The 20,000-nt window shown below is 43.8% G+C and overlaps 1 protein-coding gene across 2 annotated transcripts in view; it reads right to left on the reverse strand.

Moving 5' to 3' along the window:
- The window catches only part of LOC106596840 (dual specificity mitogen-activated protein kinase kinase 5), a 167,753-nt gene that overhangs the window by 12,605 nt on the left and 135,148 nt on the right, over nt 1-20,000 (reverse strand). For both annotated transcript variants that reach the window (XM_045707998.1, XM_045707997.1), the window contains 2 exons: nt 2,116-2,177; nt 491-536 (listed from right to left, as the gene is read on the reverse strand). In XM_045707998.1, coding sequence (XP_045563954.1) covers nt 491-536; nt 2,116-2,177 — 108 coding nt within the window. The remainder of the gene's footprint in view (nt 1-490; nt 537-2,115; nt 2,178-20,000) is intronic.

Here is a 20,000-nt window from a genome sequence, read left to right on the forward strand (position 1 = left end):
TCTGTAACATGGTAACTCACCATAAGGTTGTTGGGAGGTTTCTATAGTCTGTAACGTAGTAACTCAACATAAGGTTGTTAGGAGGTTTCTATAGTCTGTAACATGGTAACTCACCATAAGGTTGTTGGGAGGTTTCTATAGTCTGTAACATGGTAACTCACCATAAGGTTGTTAGGAGGTTTCTATAGTCTGTATCATGGTAACTCACCATAAGGTTGTTAGGAGGTTTCTATAGTCTGTAATGTGGTAACTCACCATAAGGTTGTTAGGAGGTTTCTATAGTCTGTAACATGGTAACTCAACATAAGGTTGTTAGGAGGTTTCTATAGTCTGTAACATGGTAACTCACCATAAGGTTGTTAGGAGGTTTCTATAGTCTGTAACGTGGTAACTCACCATAAGGTTGTTAGGAGGTTTCTATAGTCTGTAATGTGGTAACTCACCATAAGGTTGTTAGGAGGTTTCTATAGTCTGTAACATGGTAACTCACCATAAGGTTGTTGGGAGCAGGTCTCTCTTTAGGGAGTCTCTTCATGCTGAACAGAGAGAACAGCACAGTTATCACAATGTTGTTTAAGCATACAGAGACATTTTCAAAGGTAAGACTATTTCATTTTTTGGTTCATTAGTTACATTTTTCTATAAGTAATTTCCTAATGAGCATTTGTTCCTAATGAGCATCCAAGGACATTACTGACAAACCTGACAAGCCTAATTGCCAGATTGTCCCAATGGTGCTTTTGTTACACTATGAGCCCCACGCAGTGCAAATGGTATGGCTAGTACAATTTAACAATAAACTGTGTGGACAACCAGTCCATATTCCTTATACAAGAGGTCTCCTTGATGTTGTGTGTGTGTGTGTGTGTGTGTGTGTGTGTGTGTGTGTGTGTGTGTGTGTGTGTGTGTGTGCGCTGGCCTACTATCATGTGAACAATAAAGCCGATCAAAACCATCTTCATCAGCACCACTCTAACCACCAGTGCCAGCTCACACACACACTAAGTACCCAAACAGTCATTGACCCTGTGTGAGGCTCCTGCCAGTCCTGAGAATGAGGAGTGGAGATTCGTCAGGGCGACCTACATAGGGGACTGTGAAGGATTAGTGTGTGGTTCTAGAGAGGTCCGTCTGGAGCTAACCGAGTTACTGTGTGATGAATCACAGCGGGCAGGGACCAGGGACAGGACAGGGACCTCTAAGAATAGCCTGGGAGGTGGCAGTGCCAACCTGGTGCCAGGGCTGGGGCGGGCATGGAGAAGAGAAACAGAGACCTGGCCGGTTTGAGTAAATAAGGCATAGAGATAGGTAAACAACAGCTGGCGGTGTGTAGACACACGTACAAGGACATACACATGCAGAAACATGTACACACTGTTATGGTCCTGCTTTTGGCCGGTAGGTCAGTGCATTGGGTACTTTCCCCCTGCTGTGTGTGTGTGTGTGTGTGTGTTTATTTGTGAGAGCATTTGGCTAACAGGGGGCCAACAGACCATGAGAGACATGGTCAGTGTAAATATTGTGCTGTGCTGCTACAGTAAAGAAACAAATCAGAGAGTTAATTTGTCCTTCAGGAGAGCCTGGTATACTGGGATAAGGCCTGTCCTTGTTATCCTGTCTCTGCTAGCTGCCCCATTATCACCCAACACCATTATCAGACAGGAGAGTGGAGGGCACTACAGTGGTAATGCATGTCCTACATGAGTCATCAAGTTCAAAAATACAGCCTACTAAATTCATATGAACGATTGCTTTTAGTGTACTAAAGACGATGGATTTTTTTTAAATGAACATGGTTGAGGTCTGGTCTTTGGCAAATGAAATGCATTCTATCCAATTGTTTAACTTCATTTTTAAACATATTGAATCTGTTGATGTACTAAGCTTCTGTTTTTAGGTTCATCTCTGTTCAGATGAAACCAACACATTAAAAGGCTGATAAATGAGAGAGAGAGAGAGAGAGAGAGAGCGCAAGCGAGAGAGAGAGAGAGAGAGAGAGAGAGAGAGAGAGATAAGGGTTGTCTCACCTAACTATTTTAAGATGAATGCACTAACTGTAAGTTGCTGTGGATAAGATCATCTGTTAAATGACAAATGTTAAAAAATTGGACTCACCACTGTGTGATGAAGTGGACAAACTTCTGGCTGAACAGACCCACAGGAAGAATAGGAGGGTCCTGGGAGAAACACAAGGCCACAACTGAACAACTTAGACCACACAGTATAAAATGGAAGCTGGGAAAAAATTATCTCACAATGTGATTTCTAATCTGTCACTAAAAGCTAAACCCATTTCTTAATTTTGTTGAAGAGATCCACTTTGACAAACATTACTAATAAACATATGAATAACTTGAAATATAACCGAAATGAGAGATTTAATTACACACATCTAAAAATCCAAATTCTTCACAATCACTGTGCCTAGATCTGGTTAAGAATACAAAACCACAATTCTTCACAATCACTGTGCCTAGATCTGGTTAAGAATACAAAACCACAATTCTTCACAATCACTGTGCCTAGATCTGGTTAAGAATACAAAACCACAATTCCTCACAATCACTGTGCCTAGATCTGGTTAAGAATACAAAACCACAATTCCTCACAATCACTGTGCCTAGATCTGGTTAAGAATACAAAACCACAATTCTTCACAATCACTGTGCCTAGATCTGGTTAAGAATACAAAACCACAATTCTTCACAATCACTGTGCCTAGATCTGGTTAAGAATACAAAACCACAATTCCTCACAATCACTGTGCCTAGATCTGTATCCACTGGTTAAGAATACAAAACCACAATTCGGAGAAACCCCAAACCCTGAACTACATAGAATTCTAGTTATTAAAACACATTTTGCTGAGAAAGGCTGACCTTGATAAAGAGGGTATTTCTAAACGCTGCGATACATTGTCCCGTCTTCTTAGTAAAAAGAGGTAGCTGCACCTGAACCCCACCTATTGTTGGACGAGCACAATGGAGTCAAGGAAAAGAATCTCCTTCAGGAATCAGTGAGGGGGGTCGGGTGAGCACAAGTGTGAGCGGCACCGGTCATCTTCGTTCCAATAAAAACATTAAAGGAGATTTCGCCATGAAAGGCAAAACATTTTCCTGTCAGATTGCAACAGTCATTTATTTTTACATGAATGCCCTCTGAAGTCTATATTTTAAAGTTTATTTTACTTGGCAATGGCACAGTATAAAATGTGTTTGAGGCATGAATACAAATGAAAACTTTATTAAAATCATATTATAAAGGTAGTTTGTTAAAGTTTGATAGTCAAACACTATTAGAATCAATTTGAGACATTTTTCACCCTGCTGTGCAGTCAACTACCACAGTGAACTACCACAGTCAACAACTACAGTCAACAATCACAGTCAACAACCACAGTCAACAACCACAGTCAAAAACTACAGTCAAAAATTACAGTCAACTACCACAGTCAACAACCACAGTCAACAATTACAGTGCCTTGCGAAAGTATTCGGCCCCCTTGAACTTTTCGACCTTTTGCCACATTTCAGGCTTCAAACATAAAGATATAAAACTGTAATTTTTTGTGAAGAATCAACAACAAGTGGGACACAATCATGAAGTGGACGAAATTTATTGGATATTTCAAACTTTTTTAACAAATAAAAAAAAGAAAAATTGGGCGTGCAAAATTATTCAGCCCCCTTAAGTTAATACTTTGTAGCGCCACCTTTTGCTGCGATTACAGCTGTAAGTCGCTTGGGGTATGTCTCTATCAGTTTTGCACATCGAGAGACTGAAATTTTTGCCCATTCCTCCTTGCAAAACAGCTCGAGCTCAGTGAGGTTGGATGGAGAGCGTTTGTGAACAGCAGTTTTCAGTTCTTTCCACAGATTCTCGATTGGATTCAGGTCTGGACTTTGACTTGGCCATTCTAACACCTGGATATGTTTATTTGTGAACCATTCCATTGTAGATTTTGCTTTATGTTTTGGATCATTGTCTTGTTGGAAGACAATGAACATTGTAGTGAGACAGTCGACTACCACAATGAACATTGTAGTGAGACAGTCGACTACCATAATGAACATTGTAGTGAGACAGTCGACTACCATAATGAACATTGTAGTGAGACAGTCGACTACCATAATGAACATTGTAGTGTGAGACAGTCAACTACCATAATGAACATTGTAGTGAGAGACAGTCGACTACCATAATGAACATTGTAGTGTGAGACAGTCGACTACCATAATGAACATTGTAGTGAGAGACAGTCAACTACCATAATGAACATTGTAGTGAGAGTCGACTACCATAATGAACATTGTAGTGAGACAGTCAACTACCATATTGAACCTTGTAGTGAAACAGTCAACTACCATAATGAACATTGTAGTGTGAGACAGTCGACTACCATAATGAACATTGTAGTGAAACAGTCAACTACCATAATGAACATTGTAGTGAGACAGTCAACAACCACAGTCAACTACCATAATGAACATTGTAGTGTGAGACAGTCAACTACCATAATGAACATTGTAGTGAGAGACAGTCAAGTACCATAATGAACATTGTAGTGAGACAGTCAACTACCATAATGAACATTGTAGTGAGACAGTCAACTACCATAATGAACATTGTAGTGAGACAGTCAACAAACACAGTCAACTACCATAATGAACATTGTAGTGTGAGACAGTCGACTACCATAATGAACATTGTAGTGAGACAGTCGACTACCATAATGAACATTGTAGTGTGAGACAGTCGACTACCATAATGAACATTGTAGTGTGAGACAGTCGACTACCATAATGAACATTGTAGTGAGACAGTCGACTACCATAATGAACATTGTAGTGAGACAGTCGACTACCATAATGAACATTGTAGTGGGACAGTCGACTACCATAATGAACATTGTAGTGAGACAGTCGACTACCATATTGAACATTGTAGTGTGAGACAGTCGACTACCATAATGAACATTGTAGTGTGAGACAGTCGACTACCATAATGAACATTGTAGTGTGAGACAGTCGACTACCATAATGAACATTGTAGTGAGACAGTTGACTACCATAATGAACATTGTAGTGAGACAGTCGACTACCATAATGAACATTGTAGTGAGACAGTCGACTACCATAATGAACATTGTAGTGAGAGTCGACTACCATAATGAACATTGTAGTGAGACAGTCGACTACCATAATGAACATTGTAGTGAGACAGTCGACTACCATAATGAACATTGTAGTGTGAGACAGTCGACTACCATAATGAACATTGTAGTGAGAGTCGACTACCATAATGAACATTGTAGTGAGACAGTCAACTACCATATTGAACCTTGTAGTGAGAGACAGAATGAAGACATTTAAACGGTCAAATTAACTGGCTTTAAGCAGCACTCCTACATGTGAGTTGCAAAATAAACATTTCTAAGAGCCACAAATCAGAAAGTGGTTTTAATACGATCCCAGTACTGAATCAGAATATAAGGAGGAACATTTCCTTTCTTAAGGGCCAAGCCCATCTTCTTCAGCCTCCTGACGTTGAAGAGGCGCTGTTGCGCCTTCTTCACCATGCTGTCTGAACGTGTGTGTATGTGTGTGTGTGTGTGTGTGTGTGTGTGTGTGTGTGTGTGTGTGTGTGTGTGTGTGTGTGGGTATTTCATGTGAATGTGTGTGGAGAGCACAGGCCAGGTCCAGTAGATGTTGTCCAGTAGATGTTGGCCTCCCTCCCTCCATAGCTCCTCCCTCTCCCCTCCCTCCATAGCTTCTCCCTCTCCCCTCCCTCCATAGCTCCTCCCTCTCCCCTCCCTCCATAGCTTCTCCCTCTCCCCTCCCTCTACAGCTCCCCTCCCTCCCCTCTCCCTCTATAGCTCCTCGCTCCCCATCCCTCCATAGTTCCTCTATAGCTCCTCCCTCCACATCCCTCTATAGCTCCTCCCTCCCCTCTCCCTCTATAGCTCCTCCCTCCCCTCTCCCTCTATAGCTCCTCCCTCCCCATCCCTCCATAGCTCCTCCCTCATCCCTTCATCCCTCCACCCATAGCTCCGGCCTCCCTCCCTCCATAGCTCCTCCCTCTCCCCTCCCTCCATAGCTCCTCCCTCATCCCTTCATCCCTCCACCCATAGCTCCTCCCTCCCAAACTGCTCCTCCCTCATCCCTCCCTCCCCCTCCATAGCTCCTCCCTCCTCCCTTCATCCATAGCTCCTCCCTCCCAAACTCCTCCCTCCTCCATAGCTCCTCCCTCATCCCTCCATAGCTCCTCCCTCATCCCTCCCTCCATAGCTCCTCCCTCATCCCTCCCTCCCCCCTCCATAGCTCCTCCCTCATCCCTCCCTCCCCCTCCATAGCTCCTCCCTCATCCCTCCCCCCTTTATCACTCTCTAGGGAGAGTTCTGACCCAATCAACACCGTATCTCTCTCCTATCCACACCAGACTGCACACACCATTCTAAGGGTTGATAGAGAGGGTGGAATGGAAGACTGTGGGGTTTCTAGAGTGGTGGACAGATGAATTCAGGATGTGAATTGAAATTCAAATGGAAATGACCCATCTATGAGAATCTATTACGATATGATTTTTCACACAATGACGCTCCATCCTGTTCTCTATGCTTTCTAGTGTGCCAAAAGTCTTTATGGAGAAAACAGGGTGAAAAGGGAATTGGAGAGCGGAGAGGGAATCTATCTGTTGACAGGAAGTTGCCGTGTGACGCGCTCCGTAGAGAAATGGTCCTCCAAATCGGAGGCTATGCTACATGACTGCTTTGCTAGCGCTGACTGGAATATGTTCCAGGACTCAGCCGATAGCGTCGACGAGCTAATCACCTCCACTACCGGCTTCATTAGGAAATGCATTGTGGACGTTGTCCCCACAGTGAAGGTTCTCTGCTTCCCCAATCAAAAGCCCTGGATTAACACAGAGGTTGGCGCTAAGTTTAAAGATAGGGCTACTGCACACAGGGCTATTCGCAGCCCACCCTGAGGCTATGGCTGAGGACACAAACAAGTACAAGAAGTCCTGCTACGACATCTGCAGAGCCATCAAACAATCAAAAGGACAATATACTGTAGGAACAAGTTGGAATCCTATTATACAAGCTCTGATGCCCTCTGCATGTGGTGGGGGCTACAGTCCATTACGGATTACAAAGGAAGACCCAGACGTGATCTACCCAACGATGCCTCTACCAGATCAACTCAATGGATTTTATGCACGTGTCGACAAAAACAACAGCGAGCCATGCATGAGGGCCCCCGCCAGCACAGAGGACTGTGTGGTCTCGCTCTCCGAGGCCGATGTGAGTATGGTCTTTAAATCAGGTCAACACTCACAAGGCTGCGGGGCCAGACGGTATTCCAGGGCATGTTCTCAGAGCATCCTCAGAACAGCTGGCAGGCATATTCACAGTCATTCTCAACCTCTCCTTGCCCCAGTCTGTAATCGTCACATCTCATACTAACCACCATCATTCCTGTTCTCAAGTACTCTAAGGCTGCCTGCCACAATGACTACAGCCCTATAGCACTCACATCTGTAATCAGGAAGTACTTTGAAAGGACAGTTATGGCCCATATCAACTCCATCATCCCAGACACCCTAGACCCACTTCAATTTGCATACTGCCCCAAACAGATCCATATACGACACAATCTCAATTGCACTGCACACTGCCCTCACCAACCTAGATACCTATGTGAGATCGCTATTCATTGCCTTCAGCTCAGAGTTCAACACCATAGTCCCCTCCAAGCTCGGGACCCGGGGACTGAACACCTCCCTCTGCAACTGGATCCTGGACTCCCTGACGGGCCGACCCCAGGTGGTGAGGGTAGGCAACATCACCTCCGCCAAACTGACCTTCAACATGGGGGCCCCACAGGGGTGTGTGCTTAGTCCGACTCCAACACTATAATCAAGTTTGCTGACAACACAATGGTGGTAGGCCTGATCACTGGCGACGATGAAACAGCCTACTGGGAGGAGGTCAGTGACCTGGCATTGTGTTACCAGGACAACAACCTCTCCCTCAACGTCAGTAGGGACGAGGAGCTGATTGTGGACTACAGAGGGGGGGGGGGGGTGAGCATGGCCCCATCCACATCAACGGTAGGCATATTCACAGGGCTGTAGTGGAGCGGGTCGAGAGCTTTAAGTTCCTTGGTTTCCAAATCACTAAGGACTTAAAATGGTCCCTGCCATCCAGGACCTCTATACCAGATGGTGTGAAAGGAAGGCCTGGAAAATTGTTAAAGACTCCAGCCATCTAAGCCATAGACTGTTCTCTCTGCTTCCGCATGGCAAGCGGTAACAAAGCATCAAGTCTGACACCAACAGCTTCAATCCCCAAGCCATAAGACTGCTAAATGGCTACACAGACTTTCTGACTCTGCACACAAACAGGACTCTACAAACTTACTCACATTCCAACACGCACACACTTAATTTGCTCACACACATTCATACTGACTTTATACACACTTCCACACAATCATCATCTACTCTGTTTATCATATATCCTAGTCACCTTACCCCTATACATATCTACCTCTATCACTCCAGTATCCCTGCACATTGTAAATATGGTATTGGCACTGACCCTGGAACTGACCCTGTATATAGCTACTGACCCTGGAACTGTCCCTGTATATAGCTACTGACCCTGCATATAGCTACTGACCCTGGAACTGTCCCTGCATATAGCTACTGACCCTGGAACTGACCCTGCATATAGCTACTGACCCTGGAACAGACCCTGCATATAGCTACTGACCCTGGAACTGTCCCTGTATATACAGTTGAAGTCGGAACTTTACATACACCTTAGCCAAATACATTTAAACTCAGTTATTCACAATTCCTGACATTCAATCCCAGTAAAATTTCCCTGTCTTAGTTCAGTTAGGATCAGCACTTTATTTTAAGAATGTGAAATGTCAGAATAATAGTAGAGAGAATGATTTATTTCAGCTTTTATTTCTTTCATCACATTCCCAGTGGGTCAGAAGTTTCCATACACTCAATTAGTATTTGGTAGCATTGCCTTTATATTGTTTAACTTGGGTCAAACGTTTCGGGTAGCCTTCCAAAAGCTTCCCACAATAAGTTGGGTGATTTTTGGCCCATTCCTCCTGACAGAGCTGGTGTAACTGAATCAGGTTTGTAGGCCTCCTTGCTCGCACACGCTTTTTCAGTTCTGCCCACACATTTTCTATGGGATTGAGGTCAGGGCTTTGTGATGGTCACTCCAATAACTTGACTTTGTTGTCCTTAAGCCATTTTGACACAACTTTGGAAGTATGCTTGGGGTCATTGTCCATTTGAAAGACCCATTTGCGACCAAGCTTTAACTTCCTGACTGATGTCTTGAGATGGTGCTTCAATATATCCACATAATTATCCTGCCTCATGATGCCATCTATTTTGTGAAGTGAAACAGTCCCTCCTGCAGCAAAGCACCCCCACAACAGGATACTGCCACCCCCGTGCTTCACGATTGGGATGTGTTCTTCGGCTTGCAAGCCTCCCCCTTTTTCCTCCAAACATAACGATTGTCATTATGGCCAAACAGTTCTATTTTTGTTTCATCAGACCAGAGGACATTTCTCCAAAAAGTACGATCTTTGTCCCCATGTGCAGTTGCAAACCGTAGTCTGGCTTTTTTATGGCGGTTTTGGAGCAGTGGCTACTTCCTTGCTGAGCGGCCTTTCAGGTTATGTCGATATAGGACTCGTTTTACTGTGGATATATATACTTTTGTACCTGTTTCCTCCAGCATCTTCACAAGGTCCTTTGCTGTTGTTCTGGGATTGATTTGCACTTTTTTGCACCAAAGTACGTTCATCTCTAGGAGACAAAACGCGTCTCCTTCCTGAGTGGTATGACGGCTGCGTGGTCCCATGGTGTTTATACTTGCGTACTATTGTTTGCACAGATGAACGTGGTCCCTTCAGGCGTTTGGAAATTGCTCCCAAGGATGAACCAGACTTGTGGAGGTCTACAATAATTTTCTGAGGACTTGGCTGATTTCTTTTGATTTTCCTATGATGTCAAGCAAAGAGGCACTGAGTTTGAAGGTAGGCCTTGAAATACATCCACAGGTACACCTCCGATTGACTCAAATGATGTCAATTAGCCTATCAGAAGCTTCTAAAGCCATAACATAATTTTTTGGAATTTTCCAAGCTGTTTAAAGGCACAGTCAACTTAGTGTATGTAAACTTCTGACCCACTAGAATTGTGATACAGTGAATTATAAGTGAAATAATCGGTCTGTAAACAATTGTTGGAAAAATTACTTGTGTCATGCACAAAGTAGATGTCCTAACCAACTTGCCAAAACTATAGTTTGTTAAAAAGAAATTTGTGGAGTGGTTGAAAAACGAGTTTTAATGACTCCAACCTAAGTGTATGTAAACTTCCGACTTCAACTGTAGCTACTGACCCTGGAACTGTCCCTGTATATAGCTACTGACCCTGGAACTGTCCCTGTATATAGCTACTGACCCTGGAACTGTTTCTCGTGTGTGTTTATGGTTTACGTTATAGTACTACTGATATTGATTACTGCATTGTTGGGAAGGAACTCGCAAGAAAGGCTTTTCACTGTACTTGTGCACGTGACAATAAAACTTGAAACTTGAATGTCAAAATAATATCTGTAATGTGTGTTTGCATGAGAGAAAAGGAAGCCTATAAATGGCCTAGTGACCAAATAAATGTGTAACAGCACTTGAGCAGCTTGCTTCTTTTGGCTGTACGGCCCACTGGCACACACAGCCCCAAAAAAGGATGTTCAGTCAAAAAGGGGGAGTGAACTGTTTAAATCGATTCTATCGTAGTCCATGTGGGTTTTAATGACATTATGAAGGGCAGCGCTGAACAGTTGAAACTGGATTTTAAAGAGCTGATTGACTCTCTGCTAGACACTAACAAAACAACCCTCATATCTGGTCTTGTGCCCTCTCTGAATCATGGCATTGAACGCTTTAGCAGGATTCTTTCTCTTCACAACTGGCTATGTGATTATTGCAGCTCAATGGGTGTAACTTTTGTTGACAATTTCAATACCTTTTGGAAACAAAACATGTTCTATAAGGAGGATGGGATCATTTGGGTTCCTGGATCCTTTCACAGCATTATAAGGCTGCGTTGAGACTGACTTATCAATGACCCAAGCCCAGCTCAGTTAATCCCTACCATTGTGTCGCTGAGTCATCATAATGCTTTAGCAAATGTACATTATAGCAGGGGCATTGGTAGACATAATGTAAGTAACCTAATTTATGTCCTTCTGAATGCCTCTGCTGATCCTACAGCTATTGTATGCAGCAATAATGTGTCTATGAACCAGATTTATAATGTTAGCACTGAGGTGGTGTGCCCTAGTAGGAAGTCCAATGTGTGCAGCTCACCCGCCACTAACATAAATAACATGAGAATATCTACTTATGCTAAGCTCCCAGTAAAGCAATGAAAACAAGCAAGCATCCCAGAAAAGTGCTCAAAATAACCCACGTTAGAAACAAGGTTCATGAAATTAATAACTTGCTAGTAACAGATGATTCATATTCTGACTATCTCTGAAACTCACTTAGACAATACCTTTGATGATACAGTGGTAGCAATACACGGTTAGAACATTTACAGAAAAGACAGAAATGCCAGTGGTGGAGGTGTTGCTGTTAATATTCAGTACCACATTCCTGTAAAGATTAGAGAGGATCTCATGTGAAATACAGTTGAAGTAATATGGCTACAGGTTCATCTGCCTCACCTAAAGCCCATTCTGGTGGGAAGCTGCTATAGACCACCAAGTGCTAACAGTCAGTATCTGGATAACATGTGTGAAATGCTTAATAAGGTATGTGAGAGATATTTTCTATATAGGGAAGGCTATTCAACAAGCACAGCACTTACACAAAGAACTGATGAATGGCTGAGAGAAATTGATGATAAAAAGATTGTGGGGCTGTTTTAACATTATCGATCATTATCTGCTGCTGGAGAAATATGTGTCATGGCTTTACACCCCCTGCTATATTGTGGATAAAGAGTTACCTGTCTAACAGAACACAGAGTGTGTTCTTTAATGGAAGCCTCTCAAACATAATCCAGGTAGAATCAGGAATTCCCCAGGGCAGCTGTCTAGGCCCCTTACTTTTTTCAATCTTTACTAACAACGTGCCACTGGCTTTGAGTAAAGCCAGTGTGTCTATGTATGCGGATGACTCAACACTATACACGTCAGCTACTACAGCGACTGAAATGACTGCAACACCTAACAAAAAGCTGCAGTTAGTTTTAGAATGGGTGGCAAGGAATAAGTTAGTCCTAAATATTTCAAAAACAAAAGCATTGTATTTGGGACAAATCATTCACTAAACCCTAAACCTCAACTAAATCGTGTAATAAATCATGTGGAAATTGAGCAAGTTGAGGTGACTAAACTGCTTGGAGTAACCCTGTCATGGTCAAAACATTGATACAACAGGTGCTAAGATGGAGAGAAATCTGTCCATAATAAAGTGCTGCTCTACGTTCTTAACAACACTATCAACAAGGCAGGTCCTACAGGCCCTAGTTGTCACACCTGGACTACTGTTCAGTCGTGGGGTCAGATGCCACAAAGAGGCACTTAGGAAACTTGCAATTGGCTCAGAACAGGGCAGCACGGCTGGCCCTTTGATGTACACAGAGAGCTAACATTAATACGTCATGTCAATCTCTCCTGGCTCAAGTGGAGGAGAGATTGACTTCATCCATGCTTATATTTGTGAGAGGTATTGACATGTTGAAAGCACCTGTTTAACCTGTCTGTTTAAACAACTAGCACACAGCTCTGACACCCCATGCATACCCTACAAGACATACCACCAGAGGTCTCTTCACAGTCCCCAAGTCCAGAACAGACTATGGGAGGTGCACAGTACTACATAGAGCCATGTCTACATGGAACTCTATTCCACATCAAGTAATTGATAGAAGCAGTAGAATCAGATAAAAATACACATTATGGAACAGCGGGACTGTGAAGCAACAAACATAGGCACACATGATAACATACGCACTATACACACACATGCATTATGTGGTAGTTGAGTATGGGCCTGAGGGCACACACTTAGTGTGTTGAAGATATGTGGTAGTGGAGTATGGGCCTGAGGGCACACACTTAGTGTGTTGTAGATATGTGGTAGTTGAGTATGGGCCTGAGGGCACACACTTAGTGTGTTGAAGATATGTGGTAGTGGAGTATGGGCCTGAGGGCACACACTTAGTGTGTTGTAGATATGTGGTAGTGGAGTATGGGCCTGAGGGCACACACTTAGTGTGTTGTAGATATGTGGTAGTGGAGTAGGGGCCTGAGGGCACACACTTAGTGTGTTGTGAATTCTGTTAGGAATGTATTAATGTTTTTGAAATTGTATAACTGCCTTAATGACATTATGAAGGGAAGAGTAGCTGCTGCCTTGGCTGCTACTAATGGGGATCCATAATAAATAGCTGCTTCGCTGTTAAAATACCTCTGGGCAGCTGTCCCTATTCCTGACATATCGATCACAGAACCCAGAAAATGATGATACATGCACCTATTTAAACTAACAAAGGAATGGCTTACTCTAATATCACTCTACTTCCTAGTGCTGCTGCTGCTTGGATGAGTAACATCTCTCTCATACACACACTACAGGCCAAATGCTTCAGTGGACACGCCGTTTAGAGAGAGAGCGAGCACCAAACTATTTTCCCTGCAGAGTTGTGCTGTGTCGCAAACGCTGACACACATACACGAAACAAACATGAATGTGTTGTACAGTACACACACACCTGAAAATGCAGACACACACATGCACGACACGCACAAACACACACACACTCATGCATGTATTCATGGTCCCAGCTGAGGACAGCGGCAGACTTTGATGTATAGCGTTCTGAGATGAGCATGATGATGAAAGCCACGGTCCGTGTGTCTTCTCTCTGACCGCCGTTACACCCCCCCACCACACACACACACCTCAACCCCCTGTAACACATACACACACACACCGAGCAGTAAATATACATGTGATTGGCCCAGTGCAATTATCAGGCAAAATGAGATCCGTAATTACAGGGCTAGGGAAATTAAAGCAGAGTTCTTGTTAGTGGAACGCTTTGCTGCTCAACAAGTAGAAGAGACAAAGAGATTAATGAAAGAGAGGGACAGCAGGAGCGATGTGTGGATTCATGGAATTGGGAGATTGTCTTGTTCTAGATTTGGTTTTAGAGAATCGAGGCCAAATGTCCTTGTCTGTCCTCCCAAACAGAGGTGAGTTATGTGTGTTGAGAGAGAGAGAGAGAGAGAGAATACATGAACAAAAGGCAGTCCAGTAAACTGGTTCAGTAACACACAATCATTTTCCAGCTAATTTCACCCTCTCACCTGAGCCCCAGACTCCCAGCAGTCCCATGGCAACGTGGCGCGGCGTGTGTGTGAGTTGCAGCACTCCTGCTCTCTCCCGAACACACCTCCAGCTACAGCAATATCAATGATCCACTTAAAAGAGCCCCGTGTGTGTGTTTGTGTGTGTGTGTGTGTGTGTGTGTGTGTGTGTGTGTGTGTGTCTAAATCACATACAGACATTTTCAAATGAAGAGGGATCCAGATGATGATAACCGGGGACCTTTGATCTCATGCAAATTAATACAGAAATATTTAAACCATAACTACTACTGTAGGCCTGGCTAGTCATAACTACTACTGTAGACCTGGCTAGTCATAACTACTACTGTAGACCTGGCTAGTCATAACTACTACTGTAGACCTGGCTAGTCATAACTACTACTGTAGACCTGGCTAGTCATAACTACTACTGTAGGCCTGGCTAGTCATAACTACTACTGTAGACCTGGCTAGTCATAACTACTACTGTAGACCTGGCTAGTCATAACTACTACTGTAGACCTGGCTAGTCATAACTACTACTGTAGACCTGGCTAGTCATACCTAGTACTGTAGACCTGGCTAGTCATAACTACTACTGTAGACCTGGCTAGTCATAACTACTACTGTAGACCTGGCTAGTCATAACTACTACTGTAGGCCTGGCTAGTCATAACTACTACTGTAGACCTGGCTAGTCATAACTACTACTGTAGGCCTGGCTAGTCATAACTACTACTGTAGGCCTGGCTAGTCATAACTACTACTGTAGGCCTGTCTAGTCATAACTACTACTGTAGACCTGGCTAGTCATAACTACTACTGTAGACCTGGCTAGTCATAACTACCACTGTAGACCTGGCTAGTCATAACTACCACTGTAGACCTGGCTAGTCATAACTACCACTGTAGACCTGGCTAGTCATAACTACTACTGTAGACCTGGCTAGTCATAACTACTACTGTAGACCTGGCTAGTCATAACTACTACTGTAGACCTGGCTAGTCATAACTACTACTGTAGGTCTATCTACAGTATTTGGTTGGCACACTAGATTACCCTCTACTTCCTCCATATGCCTACTCATCCCTAGTTCTACTGGACCACATTTGCTCTTCATTTGAGTGACGGCAAAGACTCCTCCGTCGAGTCCAGGTCACATAGATCCAACCCAGCCCATACCATCCCAGCCTGGCCCAGTCCAACCCAGCCCATACCATCCCAGCCTGGCCCAGTCCAACCCAGCCCATACCATCCCAGCCTGGCCCAGTCCAACCCAGCCCATACCATCCCAGCCTGGCCCAGTCCAAACCAGCCCATACCATCCCAGCCTGGCCCAGTCCAACCCAGCCCATACCATCCCAGCCTGGCCCAGTCCAACCCAGCCCAGCCCATACCAGCCTGGCCCAGTCCAACCCAGCCCCTACCATCCCAGCCTGGCCCAGTCCAACCCAGCCCATACCATCCCAGCCTGGCCCAGTCCAACCCAGCCCATACCATCCCAGCCTGGCCCAGTCCAACCCAGCCCATACCATCCCAGCCTGGCCCAGTCCAACCCAGCCCATACCATACCATCCCAGCCTGGCCCAGACCAACCCAGCCCATACCATACCATCCCAGCCTGGCCCAGGTCCAACCCAGCCCATACCATCCCATTTCTAACCATTCCTAACCCACCCTCTCCCATTCTCAACCCATTCCCAGCCGGGTCTCTCCGCTCCTCACCTCATCTCCTCTCCTCTCCTTTCCTCATCACCTCTCCGCTCCTCATCCCCTCACCTCCTCTCCAAGTCCTTGGTCTGCTAGAATGGAGGGTGGTGCTAGCCGCTAGCCCGAGAGCTCCCGCTACCTCTCTCTCGTTGCCAGGGGAGAGCGGCGAAGGGCGAGGGAGAAAATAGTTTGAGTGATGCCTTCGCCTTGGTGACTAATGAACAGTTCAGCTGGGTCAACCCATTACAACTGCAAGCGTTTAATTATTAATTACACCCAATCTATACTCTGTAAAGGACAAGCTTGGTATGTTTAATGTGTGGTTGGTGTGTGTAGGGTTGGGCTCTCTCCTGGCATTGTGTTATTAGCTCGTGTCAGTGAGGAGCTGAAGAGGAAAGGAGAGTGGAGACAGAGAAAGGTCCCTTGTTTTAGGGGGAGAAAAGGAGTGCTGCGTGCACATGCACACACTGAAGAAAAACTAAACTGAACAAAAATATAAACACAACATGTAAAGTGTTGGTCCCATGTTTCATGAGTTGAAATAAAATATCATAGACATTTTCCATATGCACAAAAAGCTTATTTCTCTTAATTTTGTGTACAAATGTGTTTATATCCCTGTTAGTGAGCATTTCTCCTTTGCCAAGATAATCCATCCACCTGACAGGTGTGGCATATCAAGAAGCATGATCATCACACAGGTGCACCTTCTGCTGGGGACAATAAAAGACCACTCTAAAATGTACAGTTTTGTCACATAACACAATGCCACAGATGTCTCAAGCATTGAGGGAGTGTACAATTAGCATGCTGACTGCAGGAATGTCCACCAGAGCTGTAGCCATAGAAGTTGTTAATTTCTCTACCATAAGCCTCCTTCAATGTCATTTTAGATCATTTGGCAGTACATCCAACAGGCCACACACACACACACACACACACACACACACACACACACACACACACACACACACACACACACACACACACACACACACACACACACGTGTAACCACGCCAACCCAGGACCTCGACATCCAAACTGTCAGAAACAGGGAAGCTCATCTGCGTACTTCGTCAACCTCACCAGGGTCTTAACCTGACTGCAGTACCAGGTCGTAACCTATTTCACAAAATATCCTCGCTGTTAAAAATATATCATTCTAGAAAGGATTGATACACAGCACTACATGTAGACTGAGGGGTACACTGCCCTTGACCCTGGTGTGTGTGTGGGTGTGTGTGGGTAGGACAGGGAAGTGTGTCAAGGTTCTGGGAACATGTGTTGCTAAGAGTCAGAGGTCAAGGTTAATGCTACATATTGGATGGCCTGACACCCTCTGTGCTCTGTAGACTGGTCATGCTACATTACCCCTGCCCGGTGTGTGTGTGTGTGTGTGTGTGTGTGTGTGTGTGTGTGTGTGTGTGTATTAAAGCACTTGAGTGTGTCTCTATATTAACCTTATGTAGCCTGGCAACAAGGGCGTGGCCATATTTGTTGCGATCAACATTCCGCACATTGACAAACAAACCCAGGGAGGAGATGTGGTTAAATATGAATTACATTGTCAAACTATTAAATATAGAAACCAATTCAACAGAGCACCATTGAAAATGATACCCGTCTGAAATGGGGTTCCCTGTATAAATAAAGGTTCAATAAAAATTGCGTGTTTTCACATAGTATAAGCACTACGAAGCTAAAGTTAGCCTGTTAGCATTCCTATAGACTTAACATGGTGGGTTAGCTAGTTAGGTATGTGTAGGGTCCTGCCTTTTGGTCCAGTTCTGGAGGCCCTCTGCTTTAACTGCTACTTCCAGCATTATCCACTAGTGTTGCTGCAGGTAGAAAATCCTAGGAAATGTCTCCAATCCAATCAATTATGTCTGTTTTGGCACGCGTGTGTTTTGGGGAATACCATTTGTAGTGATTCAACACCGCTCTTTGCTTCATGCTGATGTTCTCTAACGGGGTCATCGGAAGTTGTGCAACGGGTCAATTAGGGGCAGTTAAATGGCAGGAAATGAAACCAAGCATGGACGTATAAAGAAAATAACAGAGAATTCAAGATCAGAGTATTGACTGAAATAAAAGTGTCAAAACCCCGCTGGGATGCTCGTTGCAAATGTCAACAAATATATTCTGCAAAACCTGCTACCTTAGAATACAAAAGAAAATGCACAATAGACCGCCATCTGAAACGAAGCAACAAAAAGCTTGTCAAATAGATCTGGCTGAAGAACTAACAGCTGTTTGGGCTGATAGAATGTAGTAAGTTTCCTCCCAGTATCTTCTATCCCTGGCCTGTGTGTGAGAAACTAGAAATACAACTCAAACTAAATAAAAACATCAATTCAGGTCTGAAAACTAACTGAAACTAAACTTCAACAAAAATAAATTCATCATAAAACGAATAGAAATAAAAACACAAAACTATAATAACCTTTGAGTAGAACGACTTGAGGCAGCAGTGTGTGTGTCTATCAATGTGTGTGTGTCTATCAATGTGTGTGTGTCTATCAATGTGTGTGTGTCTATCAATGTGTGTATGTATGTGTGTATGTCTATCAATGTGTGTGTGTGTGTGTGTGTGTATGTCTATCAATGTGTGTGTGTGTGTGTGTGTGTGTGTGTGTATGTCTATCAATGTATGTGTGTATGTCTATCAATGTGTGTGTGTATGTGTGTATGTCTATCAATGTGTGTGTGTGTGTGTATGTCTATCAATGTGTGTATGTATGTGTGTATGTCTATCAATGTGTGTGTGTGTGTGTGTGTATGTCTATCAATGTGTGTGTGTGTGTGTGTGTGTGTGTGTGTGTGTGTGTATGTCTATCAATGTATGTGTGTATGTCTATCAATGTGTGTGTGTATGTGTGTATGTCTATCAATGTGTGTGTGTGTGTGTATGTCTATCAATGTGTGTGTGTGTGTGTGTGTATGTCTATCAATGTGTGTATGTATGTGTGTATGTCTATCAATGTGTGTGTGTATGTGTGTATGTCTATCAATGTGTGTGTGTGTGTGTGTGTGTGTGTGTGTGTGTGTGTGTGTGTGTGTGTGTATGTCTATCAATGTGTGTATGTATGTGTGTATGTCTATCAATGTGTGTGTGTGTATGTCTATCAATGTGTGTGTGTGTGTGTATGTCTATCAATGTGTGTGTGTGTGTGTGTGTGTATGTCTATCAATGTGTGTGTGTGTGTGTGTGTGTGTGTGTGTGTGTGTGTGTGTGTGTCTATCAATGTGTGTGTGTATGTGTGTATGTCTATCAATGTGTGTGTGTATATGTCTATCAATGTGTGTGTGTGTGTGTGTGTATGTCTATCAATGTGTGTGTGTGTGTGTGTATGTCTATCAATGTGTGTGTGTGTGTGTATGTCTATCAATGTGTGTGTGTGTGTGTGTGTGTATGTCTATCAATGTGTGTGTATGTCTATCAATGTGTGTGTATGTGTGTGTATGTCTATCAGTGTGTGTGTGTATGTGTGTATGTCTATCAATGTGTGTGTATGTGTGTGTATGTCTATCAGTGTGTGTGTGTGTGTGTGTGTATGTCTATCAATGTGTGTGTATGTGTGTGTATGTCTATCAGTGTGTGTGTGTGTGTGTGTGTCTATCAATGTGTGTGTATGTCTATCAATGTGTGTGTGTATGTGTGTATGTCTATCAGTGTGTGTGTGTATGTGTGTATGTCTATCAATGTGTGTGTATGTGTGTGTGTGTATGTCTATCAGTGTGTGTGTATGTCTATCTGTGTGTGTGTGTATGTCTATCAATGTGTGTGTGTGTGTGTGTGTATGTCTATCAATGTGTGTGTGTGTGTGTGTGTGTGTGTATGTCTATCAGTGTGTGTG

Source organism: Salmo salar, chromosome ssa26, assembly GCF_905237065.1.
Source record: "Salmo salar chromosome ssa26, Ssal_v3.1, whole genome shotgun sequence".
Taxonomy (NCBI): Eukaryota; Metazoa; Chordata; class Actinopteri; order Salmoniformes; family Salmonidae; genus Salmo; species Salmo salar.